The following is a 20,942-nucleotide window of genomic DNA, read 5'->3' as shown; positions in this document are numbered from 1 at the left end:
AGTAAGAACCACTCTCTCTAAAGCGGTTTAAGTTCACACATGATTTCTTGTCTCTAAAGTGGGGTGTGATAGTTGCTGCAGGTTAACTAAACCTCACCTAGGGTTAGGGCGGCATCGCATGGCCAACCTTGAGGTTGATTCTAAAATAGCAGTGGCACCGATTGTCTTACAGAGCTAACTACTCACTAGTTCTTGGCAGGGTATATAAACTCTGAAAGCCATGTTCAAGGATGAAGATCCCACTGTCGCAAATCTAGCAGAAAAAATTCAGTTGATAATAGAAATTGTCGTAACCTGACGAATTCTTCCACAACTCAAGTGATCCATACATGGTCAATAATAAGGCTTGTAAGGTAAGAGTACAGAAACTCTGGCACTAATGATTTAGAGTGCCAAGTATAAGAAACCCTAATCAAGCCTTTGTTTAAAACGCTCGTTCCTTGACAATATCCAAGCTTATTTCACTGGGATCTGTGGCCTGTAACTCAACTTGAACCCCGTCAAGCTCTCTTCTGAATCTGTCCTTTGAACTAGCATACAACATTTTGCTCCTTATCTTCGATGCATCAGGAGACCTGGAGCCAAATATGTATGATATTTTAAATGAAGAAATGGATAAATTCGCATATATAAAAGAATTGTATTAAAATAATGATTGCATTGCAATATTTGATGTTAATTACCATGCGAACGAAAGAAGATTTTGCTCTTCTGAACATTCTCATCAGTGGTGAAATCGAAATCGTAGACAGCATATCGGCACTCATCGATTGGCAAACTGGCAGTAAAATCATCATAGCTCTGTTGAGGTTCTCCCAGTGTCTCAACCACCACTTGTTGAGTCTTTTCTTCAATCTTGAACACGATAAATCGGTGGCTCCTCTTCGCTTTTAGTTCCAGGAACCTCAGCTTGCACCCATCATTAACAGCCATTCCAGATGCTGAATTTGCCTATACCATAGACCAAAAAGAAAAAAAGAAATATAACTTTAGCTCGATACAGTTAATAGTTAATTGTCACCGACAAATTGCTTAAGCTGAGACGAACTGTTAGTAATCATTTCAACATTTTATGTTATTATTTTATGAAAAATCAACATTTATATTGTTTTTAACATAACACAGACGATACAAATTTTGGTTTTTGCTAAATCTAATGCATCTTTCATATATATATATATATATATATATATATATATATATATATATATATATATAGCTTTGGAAGATTCATGCAATATAATATTAGACACGGGGAGGTTAATTTTTCCTGAAATTGAGAAAAAATAAATTGAGGTGAAATAATAATCTTGTATTCAGAATGGCTAAAGAGGATGGTGGATGTCACCTTAAAGGAACTCAAACTAATGCCAAAAAAGATTAATGAGACACAAATATTAGATCTCTCTCTATCAACAACATGCTCCACCATCTTGAACCAGACAAGTTTGCGAGACTAAATTGTTTCACTGTTGATCGTGACATTATCAGAATGAACTAATCATATGAAATTCTAAGTTTAGCAGTAGCAGCCATCATGCATCGTAGCTTTCAATAGCAATATTTGATACATTGTTGTGCAACGCAGAGGTAGAGAGGAAGGAAGCACATACCATTTTGCCACCAAAGAATGTCGGGCCTTGTGAATTGTGAAGAGGTAGAGGAAGCAAAGATGATCAATGAGAGTTGTAAGAATAAGAAATAGAATGGAGATCCTTGTTTTTTGGAGTCTTGAGAGGTGAAATTTCTAGGGTGGAATGAGATTGTGAAATATGAGAGAGTTTGGAGGAGAAAATGAAGGGTGTTCTTTCTGGAAATTTCTGGCTCCTTGCTGATTATGTCTTACCTTCTAGACTTCTAAGCTGAAACGATCTATTTTTAGGGTGTTTTTTTTTTTTCAATTCTCAAAATCAATTTTTATTTTTTTATAACGATTTTATTAAAAAAATATTCGAAGGAATCTCAATGAGTAAACGTTTTTTATTTATTTAAAGCAACAGTGAATTTTTCATCAACAACGTGATTTTTTGAATAATAACTTAAAGAAATTAAAATACAAATTCATATGAATTCAAAAAATCTAAATTTAGAAGGACAAATGTATTTCCTTAGCAAAATCTCCTTTTTCGTTATTTATCTATTTTTAATTTTGATGTTTATCAGGGTTATGATTTTTCAAAACAAAATTTATCATGACTTGTGAACCAATTTTCATTAAAAAATAAAAAATAATATCTCGAATCATTTTTATACAACTGCATGAAGAAAATAAGTAATTCATGAAAATAATATAAACACATTGATATTAAAAAATATTTTATTATCAATGAATATTCATGTGTAATTTCTTTTTAATGCTAGGCATGTTAGTTTCACATGCAATTATTAAAACAATTACAAATATAACCATTAATTAAAATCCTCTAATCTTATTTGAGAAATATGATATAATTTAAATTTTTTGAAAAATAATTACATTTATTTATTTAAACAGGATTTTATTTAAAAATTTGAAGAACGTTAAAAGAAGAAGAAGAAGAGGGCCAAGTAAGGCTAGGCGCTCATGTGCCTCAGCTGATAGGCAATTTCAGCCATCTACAATGATTGAATAATTAGATTTCAAGTTATTTGAATTAAAAATTCTAATTTCAGTTTCACATTAAAACTTCTAAAAATCAGTACATAAACTTCAATAACCTCATTTATAACTCTAAAACACTATATAATTAATCTAGAATTCTAAAAATAAGTCATATCAAATATATTCAAAACCCGATCTTTTTTTTTTTTACATGTTAAGATCCAAACCACTTTCATTAAATACCCTCTTCAAAAAAAACCTATTTACACCAAGGTTGATGTTTTTTATTGTTAGAATGTGAATTATAAAATGTTTCTCTATTTTCCTCCTTTGCCGTGACTTCTTGTCTTTTCTCTTAAGAATTGAAACATAATAAAAATAATTTTTTGGAGTGAAATATGAATATCTAAAACTATAATGACCAAATAAAAATAAAAGTAAAAAATTAAGGGACTAAATAATGTAATTTTATTTTTGCATTTTTTTTTTAGTTTAACGTGGGTGTCCGGGTCAGCTTGCACGCACCTCGACTAATTAAAGTTAATGACCATATAAGCCTCCAGTGATCATATGAACAACTTAGTCGAGAAACCACAGACGAAGCAGAACCTCAATCCCAGGCTCTTTACCACTAGACCACCAGATGACACACCGCAAAATCAATTTATTTTGTAATATTGTTTTGGATAATGCAACATTGAAAGTCTAAATATATAGGAATGAAAGTCTGAACATTGAGCATGAGAGCATGATAGGAGAGAATGTTGGTTTAAAGTTGCTTCTTTTTTTAACGTTCTTCCATCAAACCTGATTAAGATATTGCATAAAAGGATTAGATGCCTGGACCAGTTGATTATTTGGCAAGTTTGGTAATGATACCATCAAATTGGATTCTTACACTGAATTATTCCAATAATCTATTTGTTTTGTAGTTTATTTCAAACAATTGAGGGAACCTGGACAATAATCAAGTAAAAGTGCAACATATAAGATGATCAAAGAATGTTCAATCAATTTTAGAGTCATTAAAAACTTACATGATTATTAATTTTAGAAATAATAGGATTAGTCAAAATGCACATAAATTAACCTGAATACCCATTTTAATCAAAACAAAAACAAAAATAAATTCAATCATCAAGATAATTAAAAAAAGAAGTCAAACATTAAATAGAACCATGTTCTGTCTTGTGATATTCTCTAGTTGAAGAACTAGTTTGGCAATGAGGCTGGTAGCATATCTAGAGTTTTAAAACCCGGTCTAATGGTAGACCCGCCCTAAGATCCAGATAGTTTTGATTAGGTCATCGGATCATCCAAGTCAACCCAATTTTTTTTACAAATCAAAACAGTGTTGTTCTGGTTTAAAAAATAAATAATTAATGGGTTGCAATCGGGTTTTTGACCAGGTTAACCTACTGGGTCTACCAGGTTTTTTAACTTCTCTTATTTTTTCTTAAACCAAACTCGATTCCAGCCCTGAATCAGTCGGATCCTGATCGACTTGCCAGGCTGGGTTTTAAAATGGTAACAACACCAAACACTACTAATTAACTATTTTGGAATTATGGTAGAGGTTGGTGTTCAAATTGTTTTTCTTTTATAAATGCATTAAGATGATCTCTTTTTATTTTTTAAAAATTATTTTTAAATATCAACCCATCAAAATAATTCAAAAACACTTAAAAATATATTAATTAAAAAAAATTAAATTATTTTAAAAACACAGATTATATACTGCATTTCAAACTGCCATAAGCCTGCCTAGTGCAAATAAGGAATTGTCAAGAGAAAATATCATCGTACGTCCCAATTCATGTTGGAGGAGACTTCACCCCATGACGTTGGTGAAACGTAACGGGAAAGCATGGAAAACCAATTGATTAGAAATTTAGGATCCATTTCGAGGAAACTTGGCCAATAATAAATGGAGGAAAAAAAAAAACCTAAAAAGCAAAAGATGACCCAAGAGCTTTCAAGCAGGAGCATAAAGATAGCCTAGCTTGCCTTCCAGTCGAAGGCTACCACTTGGAATATTGTCAGAAGAGAAGAAAGAAGTAGCCTCACAGCAAAATGAAAAAGAGCATATTAATTATCAGTTGTAGTGGGCCATCACTGCCCCGTTAATTATGCCCAACATAGGATCCATGACAAGGCCCAATACCACATCCCTTCCTTGACCTTTGACCTCTGACCTTTGATCACGTGGCTGTGATGGATAGAGAAGTCCGTTCTCTTTCATAGCTGTCATGTTCCTAACAGCTTTTCTTTGCTTAGGGTACACTTTGCAATCCTGCTTCTGCTACTTGCAGTTGTGCTTGTGGTCCCCTGCCTTTTGTCAGTCCCCTGGACTGGATCATCGCTGCTCAAGCAACACCCAAGTTTCCCCACCCACCCACACAGTTGCAGGGGGACAGGTCCACGCAGAACCAACCAATCTTAGCCGTTTGATGCAATCAATAATGAATTTATTCATTTATCTTTGATTAATACTACTTATTATTAGTATCTCACAGACTCCCGCATTATCCAGAGAGCCCAAAACTAACAACGTAACAACTATTATTATTATTATATTATTTATAAATCATATTAAATTTAATAATTAATTTTTTAAATTATTATATATTTTATTTGGATTTTTTTAATTTCTTTTATTATAATTTTATTTTTAATACAATTTTTATTTTATTTTTTAATTTTTATTTATTTATTTGAAGTAATTTAAAAAATTAAATTTATTTATTTTTAATTTCATCAATCTTTTAACTTTTTTATTTGTTATATTTAGTTTTTTTTATATCTATTTGTTTTACTTGAAATAGTTTATAAAATTAAATTATTTTTTAATTTTATACTCTTTCAATTTTTTTTATATGTCACATTTAATTACTTTTATTATTATTATTATTATTATTTATTTTATTTGAAATAACTTATAAAATTATATCTTTTTTCAATTTCATCATCTTTTCACTTTTTCATCTATCAATTTTAGTTTTTATTTTTTAATAAACTAAAAAAATATCAATAATTTAGTTTTTTAAATCATTTTCTATTATATAACCTAACACTAAAAATATAATTCAATTTAATTTTCAAAACACAAACATTATAAAATAATTCACCCTTTATAAATTTATTTTATATAAAAAACCCAATCCAATCGACAACCATTTATTTACAACCCAGATTCCACTTTCCGCCAAATTATTAAACTCCTCCATTAACAAATCACCTCCTTCCGCGTCTCCAACTGTACAAACCTAATAAATTACTACCTCACCAGAGAAACATAACCCAATTTTAAAATTTTCAAGTTCCCACTAAAACCAAACGTCAATCCCTTCTTCGCCGTCAACTAACAGAACCGTCAAATTCCTTCTTTTTTATACACAAACAAGGAAGAATCAAACCACAGAGCACACACTGCATCCTCTCCAGTCTCCTCTACAGAAAGAAAAAAATCATATTTATATAAAACCCCCAAAACTTTCCCCTCTCAAATTTTTTTCCGAGAAAATGAGAGAAATCCTTCACATCCAAGGAGGCCAATGCGGCAACCAAATAGGAGCAAAGTTTTGGGAAGTAGTATGTGCAGAACACGGGATTGACTCAACCGGTCGGTATCATGGTGACTCGGCTCTCCAACTCGAGCGAGTTAATGTTTACTACAATGAAGCCAGCTGTGGAAGGTTTGTCCCTCGTGCTGTTTTAATGGATCTTGAACCGGGTACTATGGATAGTGTTAGATCCGGTCCTTACGGACAGATTTTTAGACCGGATAATTTTGTGTTTGGCCAATCTGGTGCTGGTAATAACTGGGCTAAAGGGCATTATACGGAGGGCGCGGAGTTGATCGACTCTGTTCTTGATGTTGTTAGGAAGGAGGCTGAGAACTGTGACTGCTTGCAAGGTAAGGAGTTTTGGTCTTCATTTTTTGTTTTTCAAAAAAGTGGAATGGAAAGCGATACGGTTTTCCTGTTTGTTTCTCAGGAAAGTGGACCTGGAGTTCTTTTTTTCCTTTTCTGTTTGTTTCTTCGGAAAATGAGGAAAAGTTGAGTTATACGGTTTGTTTGGTTCGTGAAATTGAGGGAAATGGAGGAGAATGGAACAAAGAGTTTCTAACTATAGTTTTTGTTTTAGAGAGAAAATATAATAAATGATTTTTTTTAATGTAATTAAGTAAAGAAGCGAGTTGCTTTCATAAAATTTGTCGGTCCATCTGCTACTCTAATCTCGTTGAAGGCTATTTGTTTCTGATAATGATTCAGAAAATAAAAGAGACTCTTGTCTGTGTTTTGGCTTTGATAAGTAGTTAATAAATAAATAAATTTGTTGGTTTAAAAATGCAGGATTTCAGGTATGCCACTCACTTGGGGGTGGCACAGGGTCTGGAATGGGAACGCTCTTGATCTCGAAAATTAGAGAGGAATACCCAGATCGAATGATGCTGACATTCTCTGTCTTCCCATCTCCAAAGGTCTCAGACACTGTGGTTGAGCCTTACAATGCAACTCTCTCTGTTCACCAGCTTGTTGAGAATGCTGATGAGTGTATGGTTCTTGATAATGAGGCTCTTTATGATATCTGCTTCCGTACTCTCAAGCTCACAACTCCCAGCTGTAAGGCCCCCTCCCCCTCCCCCTCTCGTTATCTCTTTTTTCCCGGTCTCAATTTCCTTTGATTTGCTTCTCTTTGCGTGTGTTTGTCGTGCACTTCGTTTGCAATTTTAGTAGGAGCTTTAATTTAATTTATCATAGATGTGCTGCTTGAATTAAAGGTTTCAGTTTCTTCCCTTTCATATACCTGGACACTGAAGAAGGCAAAAAAGGTATTCATAATCATGATTTATGTGAGATGGTAATATGTTAATTTGATCTGGGTTTTATTTAAATGGGGAGCTCGCTGTCTCATAATTGAAACAATATTCTAGTGTACCTAGAAGAATAACCGTGTGCTCATGGTCGGTGCACAAATATATCCTCAATTTTTCAGTGACCATCTTTGGACGGTTTTAGCCACATGGTTTCATATTCTTCTGTCTCGATGCACAAATACAGTTGTGAGTGCACATGGGCCTCGCTTGCTGTAGCTGTTTTAGCTCATAAAGATATAAAACGTCAGGTTTCATAGGTTTTTGCCATTTTTAGTAATGCTTTGGTAGTAGCTTCAGCTAAACCAACACTTGTTTTGATATGCTCATTGTTATAGCCTTCTTTTGTTACCGTTTCTCTCATTCATAAGCCTGCATTTTGAGAAAAAAAGAACTTTCAACCGCAGAATTAAAAAGTTGGGTCTTTGGAAACTTTCCTTCCCCTGTTATGTTATATAATTTTTCACTGTGATGAGATGATCAATGTGATAGATGCCTTTATCGTTGATGGTAACTAACTGGAAAATTTTGTTTATCAGTTGGGGATCTGAACCACCTGATTTCAGCCACCATGAGTGGTGTTACATGCTGCCTTCGTTTCCCTGGTCAGCTCAATTCAGACCTTCGCAAACTTGCTGTGAACCTCATCCCATTCCCCCGTCTTCACTTTTTCATGGTTGGCTTTGCACCTCTCACTTCCCGTGGCTCTCAGCAATACCGTGCCCTAACTGTACCTGAACTCACCCAACAAATGTGGGATGCCAAGAATATGATGTGTGCTGCTGATCCTCGCCATGGCAGATATCTCACAGCCTCTGCGATGTTTCGTGGCAAAATGAGCACGAAGGAAGTTGATGAGCAGATGATCAACGTTCAAAACAAGAACTCATCCTACTTTGTTGAATGGATCCCCAACAACGTCAAGTCCACTGTCTGTGACATTCCTCCTACAGGCTTGACAATGGCTTCCACTTTCATTGGCAACTCAACATCAATCCAAGAGATGTTCAGAAGAGTTAGCGAGCAGTTCACTGCCATGTTCCGCAGGAAGGCTTTCTTGCACTGGTACACTGGAGAGGGAATGGATGAGATGGAATTTACAGAGGCTGAGAGCAACATGAATGATTTGGTCTCAGAGTACCAGCAATACCAGGACGCAACTGCTGACGAGGAAGGCGAGTATGAAGACGAGGAAGCATACCAGGACGAGGATTAAAGATGAGAGATATCTGTCTTTCCTTCGTTTGCTTATAGGATATACGGGTGTATGGTTTCCTTCTGTTGTATGCTTTTTATCTGTCATGTGCTTCGGAGTTATTTACAAGCAATGGTGCATTGCTTGTTTCTGGGTGTGCGCATCTCTTAAATTGGTTTTGTTTTCTGCGCTGCTTACAAAACGCATTGGGCTTGAATGGTCTTTCTTTTTCATATTTTTTCCAGAAGCGCATGTTCTAGTTTTTCAACGGCCGGGGTATAGGAAGCTCGGTATTGCAGATATACTCCAATTTTTCAGGAAAAAAATAAAAACAGAAAACAGAGAGTTTCTTGTTCATGTTCAAAATTTTTTAATTAGAAAATTGGGAAAGCGTGTTTTCTAATTCTCTAGTTTTGTTCTGTAACTCGGAGAACATTTTTTTATTCTCTCCAACTCTTTATTGAATGAAGGGTTGTGTTTTTCTCTTTTCACTTCCATTCCTTGCATATCTTTTTTTTCTTTTTTTCAATATATGTTTTGTTGCTTAAACTTTCATATTCAAACTGTATTGATTTTAAATTCATATGATTATCTATGATGAAGTAAATTCATATGATTATCTCTAATTTTGTAGCTTAGAAAAACATGGTGAGACGGTAAGGAATGAACCATTTTTTATTTGACAATAAAAACTGAAAATGAAGAAGAAAATTAGAATTAGTCAGGAATGCCTCTTTTGAAGTGTGATTAACGAGAATATTAGTTCCTAGTTAGGTATCTGGCCCTAAAATTACTGGATTATGTTTTGGGCATAATTTTAATGATGGTGCTGGATTCTGGCCCAAAAGGCCACAGGTATGACAAAGTTTCAGCCAAATATCCAATCATGTGAGACAAATCTTTATATATATATATATATATATATAAGGCTAAGGTGTTTTTACTGTTCACAAAACACTATTTAACATCTCATATTTTTCCGTTGATTACAATAGTGTAATTTTTAAAAAAAATTCAATTTGATATTGAACTTTTTTTTTTTTTGTATAATTAAGTCATTTCTAAACCAAATTTGAGTCTAATTGCATGTTTTATTTTGTAAAAGAGGGTTCATTGAAAGAAAAGGGGTCATAAGTGAAAAAAATTGGTAATATAGGTATATTGAAAATCTATGTCAAAATTCATTTGAGTCCCTTATTTTTTTTATTTATTAGATGACTGATCCTTGAATTTTATAAAATATAATTTTGGTATAAAAATTCATTTTACTCATTTTCAGTTTTTTTTTTTGTTGGAGAAGAGAGAGGATTGCGTCAGATTACGGCTTAGAGAGAAAAAATGCTTGTTGGTGAAGAATTCATCCACCAAAAGGTTGTTTTTTTTATGTTAAGTGGTTCCATAAGATGAGAAAAAATTAAAACTAGATATTTTTTAAAACTTAAAAACACTTAAAAAATCAGATATGAGCTTGAGAAGTTTCTTTGTGTTTGGGTGGATTTCAAGTTTTAGGGTGGTTTTTTATGTTTTCGTGGACATGAATTAGTTTAACAAGGTTTATAGGGTATTCCTAGGTGTTTTGGACAAAAAATATAGGTTGAAAATGAGTTTTCGAGTAAGAAAACAAAAGGCCTTGTTTTTCTAGCCACTATAATGGTTGGATTTTAGGGATGAATAGACGACGCATCGTTTGCTGATGCAGGCAACACATTAATTTTTTTTCCTGATGCATGGGGCGGACGACGCGTCATCCATGCCATTATACTTAAAAATATATATATAGACCCCTATGCGGGTTGTTGTTTGATTGGGTTAGGCACTAGGCATTGTCTACCAGGCCTAGCATGATACTTTTTTTTTTAATTTGTATTTAAAAAAAAAACTAATCCATTAGTTGATATTTTTTTTCAAATAAATTTTGTGTTTATATTTTAATTAATTTTTGATGATTTTTTTAATGATATTAAGTGTATTTAATTTTTAAAGAGGTAGGTATGATTTATTTGTTATTTTTTTCTTAATTTTATATAGATTAAATTTGTATTTTTTAATATTTATTTATTTATAATATTTTTTATATATGCAGCTTTGCATAATTTATTTATTTTTTACTCAATCATTTATGTATATTTTTTTTTCCTATCAGAATTTGATTTTTATTTTTTTTATTGCTATTTTTTTTACTTTGATAATTTTTTTTTTTTTTTTTTTTAATTTCATCCTTCAATATTAAATTAGTTGAGAATTGAGTTTTTTAATTAAGACTAGTTTTAGAATTCATGAGTTGCGAGTTTTCAAGATTAACAAAGGTTTTAGAGGTTCGTCCGGGCTTACGTGTTTCCCTTTTTTTTTTCAAGTTCATGTTTTTTTCAGTTTTATCTTTTAATATTTATATAATTAAAAATTTAACTCTATTATTTTTATTTTTTTTGCTTTTGATAGAATTTTCACCGATTTTAAAAATACTTCAGGCTAGTTATATCAGGTCTCTTTAAAAAAATAATTTTAAGCAAAACTTGTTTTTGAAATTTTCATAAAATACTATTTGGAATGCAATTCTAAACAGTGCAGGCACTGTGACAATTTATCTGATCAAGATTCAACCTTGAGAAAAAGTTTTAATGCAACTTAATTTGAATTGAGCTGGGTAAAGAAATATAGGCATTGCTTGTAGCGGTAAGAAACACTTAACATGGAATATTAAGTGACAAATAGTTAGATAATTTATGGGTCTAATTTGTCTTACTTTACAAAAGGACTTTGAATTAATGAAAAATCTGAATAAAATTTGGCACCGGAAAAAAAAAAAAGGGAGGGGCGCAGAAAGAAACCCCCATTACACATTGGCTAAAGTTCTCATGGATTGAATTGGTAAAAAATTAAAAAAACAAATCGATTTATATAAAAATCTCCTGATCTATATAAATCTTGTGATTATTTTGAAGAGTATTCACAGTTTATGATGCATCAAACCGTACACAGTCACAAGTCCGATGATAAAAGAGTGGTCAACATGAGGCTCCACCACCACGGTCAGTACATCATCTCCTAATAATACTCCCGAGGATGATTGCTTTCTCTTGGCCTGCCCAAGCACCAAACACATAAACTAAATGTTAATATTTCTCATGACATAAGGTATAAAGAGACCGAACTATATAATATATAGCCGGGTCCCAAATCATCAATTATATTTCAGGAAGAATCAGAAGGATACCTCTGCAACAATTTCACCATTGCTGTCTGTAATCTTGAATGCTAATTTTCCAGCCAAGGATTCTAGCCTGTAGTGGCTTCTCTGATCAGGAGCTTCGCTGGATCGAACAGTAATTCGACAAGATAAATTGCCTTGGAATATTTCTGTATTTTTAGCTTGGAAATAAGGCTCTTGATTTCTTAACTTTAAGCCATTACTTTTATAACCCCGCCACTGTCTGAAAAAGAATAGTTTCTGCATAAATTAAAGATAAAAACATTAAATCTTGTGACAAAAGGGCAGTCTTTCAAATGACCAGACTGATCACAATTCGAAATCATGAACATACCCTTCTAAGTATAGTGAAGAGAACACTGCCCTTGAGATCCATGAGATAAACCTTATTGCTTCCCTTCTTGTCATAATTATCTACTCGATAAACAACCTCACCATTTTCATTATAAACAGTGCAGCCGTTTGTTTGCATCACAAGTGATTTCATCCATATAGTGAATGTTTCCGGCTTTGAAGAGATATAAGAAGTAGTAGAGGTAGAGCAAGAAGAAGAATCAACTTGTGGTAAAGCATGAACCTTGGCCATCTGAAACAAAGCTTGGTTAGCTAGTGGATGAAGAGTTAGGCTGGGTTTTTGAAGATGCTTGATGTGAGAATGAGACTTGATAACATTTATGCGTGTTGTAATGTGTGTATATATAGTGAAGCCATTAAAAGAGAAGATAAGGACACGCTTATGGTTATATATAATTTATTTCAATCTCACACGTTTATATATGGTATGCACAGGTCTTTACTCTTCGATGTGTTTGCGTATTATATCACGAAGGTTGTCATCCATGACGACAGTTCATTAATTCCTTGTCTTCTTCACTTGGCAGAACTGGTTTGTGGTAAACTTCCATGGATTTGAAATGGGATTGTTTTCTTTTCACTATCTGGATGATTCTGAATGACATGAGAAACAGCAACTTGCTGCTTCAACCTAATCCAAAGCCATCCTTTATTTTTTTTCTCAAACCATGACTGTTTCATGGTTTAATTAATCAAATCCAATTGCTAATCTCTTTGTACCGGGACAAATATAGATGGATAGAGTAGGTAGCTCTTTCCTAGACCAGTTTCAACAAGTACATTTATTGTCTATTTGTACAAAGGAAGAAGACAGCTATACTTTGGTGATTAATTAACTCGATGGTTTTTTAATTGCTGGTCGAATAGTATCAGATCACGGCTCATCCGAGTCAATCTTGAAAATGATATAAGCCTCTTTTCCCAAGAGACTTCAAGATCAGGGAGAAACAAATTTGGATTCTAAACTCAGACTACTAGAGAGCATCCTTTCGAGGACTACCAACTTTATAATATGCCATGATCTTCTCTCTAGAAGTTGGCAAGTTCTCAAAAAGGGTTTTGTCAAATGAATTAGATCTCATAGCCATTCAAGTACTGTTTTTGGAGGTGATTCCTATCACCAAGCTTCTGAGTTTTCTTGATTCTATTTTCTCATTCAAAGATATACCTTGATAACCCTATATATAAGAGATTCAGCCGCATGGTTTAATGTTCATGTAGTTGATCCAACAAGCAAAAACACTTGGTTTTCTGGATCATGTAATAGAAAAGAAAGCGACGGAGCTGGTGTCTTTTTCATGGAATCTGATGCACAACATTTAAAATTGTTCTGATGACAAAGCGCTAGTGTTCATTAAAAACCGAATGGTGTTTAAAGAAAGTATGAAATGTAAAGAAACACACATGCTATGCTTGTACTTGGTTTGATTTGGTCGTTGAAAATAATATTTTTGCAGACCGGAGACCAGAAAAATATTCAAGTGCTTCATGTTACATGTGTCTGTATTCGCAACAACATAAAAGAACAGAAATCAACAAAATGATAACAATACCATACCTTAAATCCAAGGGCAGAACACAGTATATATGTTTTGAGAACGCATGTTCATGATACCAAAAATATTTATATATAGAGAGGGAAACCTAAATTATAACAAGACCGAGGTGGGATGTTATTTACTAGTTTTCACGTACATTTGATCTATACCTAATAACGTTTAATAACGTTTATTAGCACATGGGGTCTTCAGGGGGCGTAACATGATAATAAAGAGTTTAAGATCTGCACAGCAGGTCCTGAATTCGAAAAAGTATTCATTTTTTATAAAAATTTAAAATAGTTATGGTTTTATTCTTTATCTAAACTCACAAAATACATTTTCTGAGAGGTGAGGTTTTCTTGAATTCAAAAAATAAATATTTAGGACTGGGCAAATACTACATTGTAGCACATGCATGGAGGGTGCCGGGGGGATTTGCATAATTTATAGCTTGTAGAATTATTGTTTTGTTTTGGGGAATTGATGTCGTGGAAAGATATCTTCAAATACTTCTTTCTTGTTCTAGAGAATAAAGTATATTAATCTATATGATAGTTCAAATAATTAGTCGGAACCCTATGGCCAATCTGATATTTCAATTGATGCATAGATCAGTCGAATATAGTTTCTTTTAATTTTGATTACTCACACAACTAGCATTTATGTTATACCTTTAATTAATTTGTACGTGTTAATGTCCATAGTTTTGTGCCATAAGTATTTTGATTAATCCATAGTTTTGTGCCATGTGCATTTTGATTATTCCAATCCATAGTTTTGATTATTCATACAGCTAGCAAATTAATCTCTTTATCATCGTCAAAATGTATTTTGTTGTGAAATTAGCGTCTACTAGCTACTTTTAATCATGGGTAGGTATTTTTTTCTTACGAAATATTGTATTGGTAGCTAATTTTCTATTTTGCTGTTCTGTATGACAATTTTGATTATTGGGCAGAACCTTTTGGAAAAATAGCTCTTATAACAAAAAAAAAAACAATTTTGTATGTTACTACTATAGTCTATATAGAGCAACACAATTTTGACTTTTAGAAGCGGAATCTCACATTTCTCTGTTTTTTTTTTATTTATATATATATTACACGAATCAAAATAGTTTTTTTTTTAAAAAATAAAAATCACTGTAGTTAATTGATAATGTGGCTCAAATGACAACAAACTTTGTTACCATTTGAGTCGTGATCTCAACGGCAACACCCATATTATTTAGATCCAACTCAAACGAGCAGCTCTTTTTTTTTTTTTTTTTTTTGGGGTATTTTTTTGAAAAGTAAGAACACGGCACCCACACACAGTCCACACATATAATATTAATAGCAGACACTACAACCTATGATAGACACTAACTTTTCCACCAATTAATTTGAACATTCATCAGGCTATTTATCAATAACAATGTCAGATACTACAATATATGATGAACATTAACATTTTTACCAATCAATCATAACATTACCCTCTACGTTCAAGATGAACCAACATGATCAAAACTTATAAATATCTTTAATAGCTTCTCATGTCATAAATATCTACTCACCGTTTGTTTTACATTGCAAGACTTTATCTTATATTGCAAAACTCATTTTTCTTTTACATTATTTTTCTCCTGTTCCACAAGGATTTATTATTTTAGGAATACTAAAGTCGAAACTCGAAGCCCAACTTGCACGTATTGGAGCATGAAAAATCATATTTGTACGTGGACTTCATCATTATATAATTACAAGAGAACATGCAACCATGTATTCTCAATGTTTTTGGTGTCCAATGCAGGGAATAAAGATGCAAATATTGTAAGTCAAAGTCTCTCATGATATAAACAAGGTACTAATAATTTTATGCAACAGTGGATATGATGCTCTTGACATTGTCTAAATGCATGTATTCAAAGAGAGATGCGTACGCATGCAGCTTTCTTGGAATGAAACATCAATTATCAAGGTTGGCCACCGTATGAGAGTAATCCCTTTATTATTATTCCGTAAAAATTTCTCCATAATAATGCTGATGATGTCCTCGCGGAGATCATCAAATGAATATTTGCGTGTGTGCACCTCTATTAGCCCTCTTTTGGAAAGATATTTTTGTTAGCAAAAGACAAACAATTGAACAGAGAACAGATTAATTAAGCTCAAATAATAGCAAAATTTTCTACAAAAATAAATAAAAAAAATAACAACGACGAGGACATTTCGGGACGATACACTTTCATACCTATCCTAGTACACTTCTCTCCTCTCGCTGCCTCTACAATGGCTGAGATGCTCAGTGGCTTCTGGTCTTTGAAGGCTATGAATATCACTGCTGTCTCACTGTGCATCAAAAGCAAAAGACAGTAATATCCTATAGTTTATAATTGATCAACCCATAGACAGTCACAATTGCCATTATCAGGGAATGATCTATGTGAGGCTCCACAACCAAAGTTAGTACATCATCCCCCAGTGAAATTCCTGAAGATAATTGTTTTTGCTTCACCTGCATTAAACCAGCAATCTGAAGAATTTAAACCTTAAACCTGCGCTTGCAACAAGGAAAACATAAAATCAATATGAAGAAACGGTATATATATATACTAATTACCTCTGCAATAACCTCTCTATCAATGTTTACGATTCTAAATGCCTGTTTGCTGCCCAATTTCACCACCCAATACTTGTCAAATCCTACAGTAACTTGACAGGCAGAGCTTCCCGTACAGATAAGTCTGCCGTATGTTTTCACTTGAAACCATGGCTTCTCCTCGCCGGCATCAGGATTCCATCTATAACCATACCAGCATCCTACAATCTGTAATAACCTCTGCATGGATACCGATCCAAAAAGAAAAAAGAAAATCCCCATCCATTAAAATGATCAGAAAATTGCATCAAACCAATAATTATAACAAGTTCGCTAGCTTGAGATCGTAATACCTTTCTTCGTATTGTAACAAGAACTCTGCCTCGAAGATCCATGAGATAGACCTTACTGCTGCACTTCCTATCATAGTTGTCGATGCGATAAACAATGTCTCCATTGGAGTCAAAGACGGTGCAGCCATTAGTTTGGCACACAAGTGATTTCATCCATAGAGTGAATGTTTCTTTTTCTAAAGACACGAAAGGGTCTAACACAGGTCCCTGACTGTGAGGAAACACTTTAGCCATTAAAGTAAGGAAAGAAACTTGGTCTCGAAAATGGAGAGTAATGTATTAGGGGTAATTTATGTTCCAATGAAGTTGGTGTGGCTCGGTTAAACTTATTATTATTTAATTGGTTTATGCCAAAAATCCAACATCAGGTGCCTACGGATACCCTTTCCTTTCCTAGAATTTCAAGTTTTTCCTTGGCCGTCGGCCATTGTTTAAAGTCAAATTTCATTCCGCTTTTACAATTTTAGAAATTAACAAGAGTTTGATGATGTCGAATTCACTTTTTTGAATGTAAGACACGTGGATGACATGTCACCAACTCAACCATCACAATAAGACATAATTAAAAGTTAAAACACGCTCTAAAGTATAACCTAACATCAGGTGCCTCCGGCTCTCATTTATTCTGGCCACCGTCGCTGTTCAGAGATTTTTTCTTCTTCTTTGTTTTGTTCCCACTAAGGAAGAGGAGTTGTGACTTATCTTAAGGATAGTTCCAGATGAGATAAAATATTTCTGCACAGCTAAAAAAATTAATCCAATGACTATAAAAAAAAAAATTGACATTGCAAAAAAACACAAAAGAAAAAAGAGAAAATAAAAAAAAAACAAAAAAATAAGATGCTGAAAACACAATAAAACCCTAATGATAATACTCCTAACACTATCACAAAGATACCAACAAGACTAATTCATGGACACCATGACAAGTTGATTTTAGAGCTAATGGTCAGCCACACATGTCATCTAAAAATAGTAACATACTCACTTGTTGGTTAATATATGATAATGAGAATGTTATCATTAGAGTTTAGATGTTTTTTTTTCAATTTATGATATTTATTTTAAATATGAATATGATATTAATAATTGCATGAACAAGTTCAATTATAATATATCATTAACATTAAAATCTAAACTCCATTCTTTATATGTTTTTTGTTTGTATTTATTCAAAGATAAATTATTTTAGTACTGTGAAAAAAAAAACTTACTATTATATTTAAATTTAATAGCCCAGATAAATAATTATATCACGTATTCAACACATAAGCATTCTATATATATATATTCACCCTTTGGACTGTCACACCATTCATTCATTGCACTTTATCTTTCATCCTCCCGCTTTTAATAATTCCTTCTTTCTTTATTTCCTTTCCCTCTTGTCCGACAATAGATGAGGTGGCACGAATTAACTGGCGCAGAAGTGAGTCAAACTCAGGGCCTGTGTCAGCTTCGAATAAGAGTTGATTAGAACTTAGTCCCAGCAGTTTCCATAATTAATTAATTAGTCCTTTTAGTATAAAAAACAATTCAATAATTTCTTAACCAACGCTAAATATCTTTAATTAGTAGTTTTTCGTTCGGAAAACATCTTCTTTCTTAATTAAATGCTCTCTTCTCGCCTACGCTATAATAATAATAATAATCAATGGATACCTTAAAGCTTGATGGATAAATCTGCATATTTGCTTCCTATGGAATTTCATTGAACAATTAAGAAGAGGAGGAGGAATTTCATGGAACGATAATGAAAAACCCTACAACTATTTATAGACTAAACTGATCATATAGCGTATTTGAGTATTAAGAAAAACTAAAGGATATAGGCAATCCCATGTTGCATCTCCTGAGAAGAGAAAAACAAAAGGTTGTATAGGTAGAAAAGACAAACCATATTATGAAATCCAGGGTAGGAGGGAGGAATAAAAAGGAAAGAAAGGGTAGAAGATTTTTTAATGTGTTTTTTACTTGAAAATATATTAAAATAATATTTTTTATTTTTTTAATTATTTTTGACATCAACGCATTAAAATGATCTAAAAATACTAAAAAAATATTAATTTGAAGCAAAAAAATTGAAAAAAAAATTAAATTTTTTTCAAAAACACTTTTAAAAACTTAAAAACAAACCAGGAACCTTAGAAGGTTGTAGGAAACCACATATGCCACTTGAATTGGATATTAACTCTTTAATTAAGCCTTGAATCTTATATAACTCCATTCAATTTAATCCTTAATTCGCTAATAACTCTTTAGTTAGGCCTTAACTTGCATTCAATTAAATCTCTAATTCAATAATACCTCTTTAATTTGGGCTCAAATCTCATCCCACTCGAGCTAAGTATTTTCTTTTAAATTGGCATCATATTCTTTTAACTTGCATGAATGTCTAAAAAACGACTGATAAGTTTAAAACTAATTAACTCATCAAGATATCTGTTTCTACTGCTGATATCGACACACGCTCAGTCCTCTGTAGAAAGAGCGACAAATGACAGGCCATATATTCTTCAGCCCATGTTGGAGATTTCCCAATATCCTTAATCCTTAATACAATGTTTTCATTATAAAATAACTGATGTTTTATTGCTCTTTAATTGTTGCCAGTGAAGCACTTGCATGTGATGTGTAAATCCACGTAATTAAAAAATTAAAAATAAGATCAGGATAATATTTTATGGATTAAGATTCCAAATCGGCAGCTCCACTTATTGCTCACGTACGTATATACGTTGAATAGATCAACATCTTACGTAATGACTAATTAAGTGGGGTTAGTTAGATTGCGTTTTCTACACGTACGACAATTTCATCCTGCATCAAATTAATAATTTGATGGTACTGGGAAATGAGGATTTCATGCATACACGTACTACCGTGGATTTTTTTTTTTTTTATCTTTTTAGATTAAAAGGATGTTTAAAAATATAATAATTATTGTTTTTTAAAGTATTTTTTTATTTAAAAAATATATTAAAATAATTTTTTTATTTTTAAAAAATTATTTTTGATATTAACACATTAAAATGATCCGAAAATACAAAAAAATTGAAATAAAAAGGTAACAAAATTAATTATACTTTAAAATACAAAAATAAATATAATCGAAATAACTTTACATGTATTTTATATTAAAATAATACGTTAGAGCTTTTTTCTTTAGAAATTAAAAAGAAGAAAAACTAGAGAGTTTGGGAGAAGCAACGAGTTAGATTCACACACATTTGACAAAATCTGCACACGTGTGGATGCACAGTAAGTAATAAAAATATATAACAATGCAAATATATTCTTCACCGATTAGGTTGAAATGATTTCTAAAAATAGCCAAATAGGTTCTAATCATTATTTCTTTTTTAATAAGTTAAGTTCAAACAGTTGACTCTTGAAACTTAGGTTAAATGTTCAGAAACTTAATAAAAATATCTTATCGATCCTAAGGCAAGAACATTATATATATATATATATATATATATATATATATATATATGAGGGGAAGCATATGTAAGTCAAAAGGCTCTCAACTAACGGAAAGAATAGATTATAGTAAAAGCAAAATGCATTAAAGAAAGAAGGTTTGGTGGAAACTCAAAGAGCACACCAGGAAAAAGGAAGGTACCGGACAAGTGGATGCTACGTGCGTGAAAAGCAGGATAAGACCTACAAGTTACTTGTCGAGGAGATTAATAGGCCGTATCATTTTTATTTTTTATTTGTGTAACAAGAGACTTTCTGATATTCAACAACTCAATCTGTGTTCTTATTAATTTTAGTGTGTAGTTTAGTTAATCTAATTATTTATAATTAGAATATATAGATCACAATCATTTTATCAGATTAATTGTTTGATATAAATAATTTTATCCAAACACTAGTGCATCCATGATATTTTGTAAGCGAATTACATTGTAGATAGTGAATTCCCAACACATTTTAGATTTAATAATAAAAATAATAATAATAATAATACAGTATGAAAAATGGTTGTATATTACCAAACAGACATACTATTTAGAGATCATAAATAATAATAACTTTTATTTTATTGTGTAGAAAATTGGAAAAAACTCTCATACTCCCAAATAATTTTTTAATGACCCATAAATAATTAATAAAAAGACTAAATTATCCCCACAACTAACTACCAAAAAAAATTAGTAAATTTTACTGTAGCAATCCAAACATTATTTGTTAAATATATTTTAAAAGAAGGACAGAGCAACATGGGCTGTGATTTCTAAAGCT

General features: G+C 32.3%; 4 protein-coding genes across 4 annotated transcripts; 1 reads left to right on the top strand and 3 right to left on the bottom strand.

The window, feature by feature from the left end:
• Window positions 1-424: 424 nt before the first annotated feature.
• LOC118028487 (actin-depolymerizing factor 1-like) lies at window positions 425-4,832 on the bottom strand. The gene is made up of 3 exons (XM_073408366.1): window positions 4,746-4,832; window positions 689-951; window positions 425-575 (listed from the first exon to the last, which is right to left on the bottom strand). Exons 1-3 carry the CDS (start codon window positions 4,830-4,832, stop codon window positions 425-427), a joined length of 501 nt encoding a protein of 166 aa, XP_073264467.1.
• A 1,035-nt stretch (window positions 4,833-5,867) lies between these two features.
• On the top strand, window positions 5,868-8,885 carry LOC118028488 (tubulin beta-5 chain). The gene is made up of 3 exons (XM_035032080.2): window positions 5,868-6,497; window positions 6,937-7,206; window positions 7,997-8,885. Exons 1-3 carry the CDS (start codon window positions 6,104-6,106, stop codon window positions 8,671-8,673), a joined length of 1,341 nt encoding a protein of 446 aa, XP_034887971.1. The 5' UTR covers window positions 5,868-6,103; the 3' UTR covers window positions 8,674-8,885.
• A 2,663-nt stretch (window positions 8,886-11,548) lies between these two features.
• On the bottom strand, window positions 11,549-12,508 carry LOC118028489 (protein LURP-one-related 11). The gene is made up of 3 exons (XM_035032081.2): window positions 12,195-12,508; window positions 11,867-12,100; window positions 11,549-11,734 (listed from the first exon to the last, which is right to left on the bottom strand). The coding sequence occupies exons 1-3, from the start codon at window positions 12,444-12,446 to the stop codon at window positions 11,600-11,602; spliced, it is 621 nt and encodes a 206-aa protein (XP_034887972.1). The 5' UTR covers window positions 12,447-12,508; the 3' UTR covers window positions 11,549-11,599.
• A 3,454-nt stretch (window positions 12,509-15,962) lies between these two features.
• On the bottom strand, window positions 15,963-16,960 carry LOC118028490 (protein LURP-one-related 4). The gene is made up of 3 exons (XM_035032082.2): window positions 16,692-16,960; window positions 16,360-16,578; window positions 15,963-16,254 (listed from the first exon to the last, which is right to left on the bottom strand). The coding sequence occupies exons 1-3, from the start codon at window positions 16,923-16,925 to the stop codon at window positions 16,120-16,122; spliced, it is 588 nt and encodes a 195-aa protein (XP_034887973.1). The 5' UTR covers window positions 16,926-16,960; the 3' UTR covers window positions 15,963-16,119.
• Window positions 16,961-20,942: the final 3,982 nt, after the last annotated feature.

This window comes from Populus alba, chromosome 3 (genome assembly GCF_005239225.2).
Source record: "Populus alba chromosome 3, ASM523922v2, whole genome shotgun sequence".
NCBI classification, from domain to species: domain Eukaryota; kingdom Viridiplantae; phylum Streptophyta; class Magnoliopsida; order Malpighiales; family Salicaceae; genus Populus; species Populus alba.
This window is presented reverse-complemented; position numbering and strand designations above follow the sequence as displayed.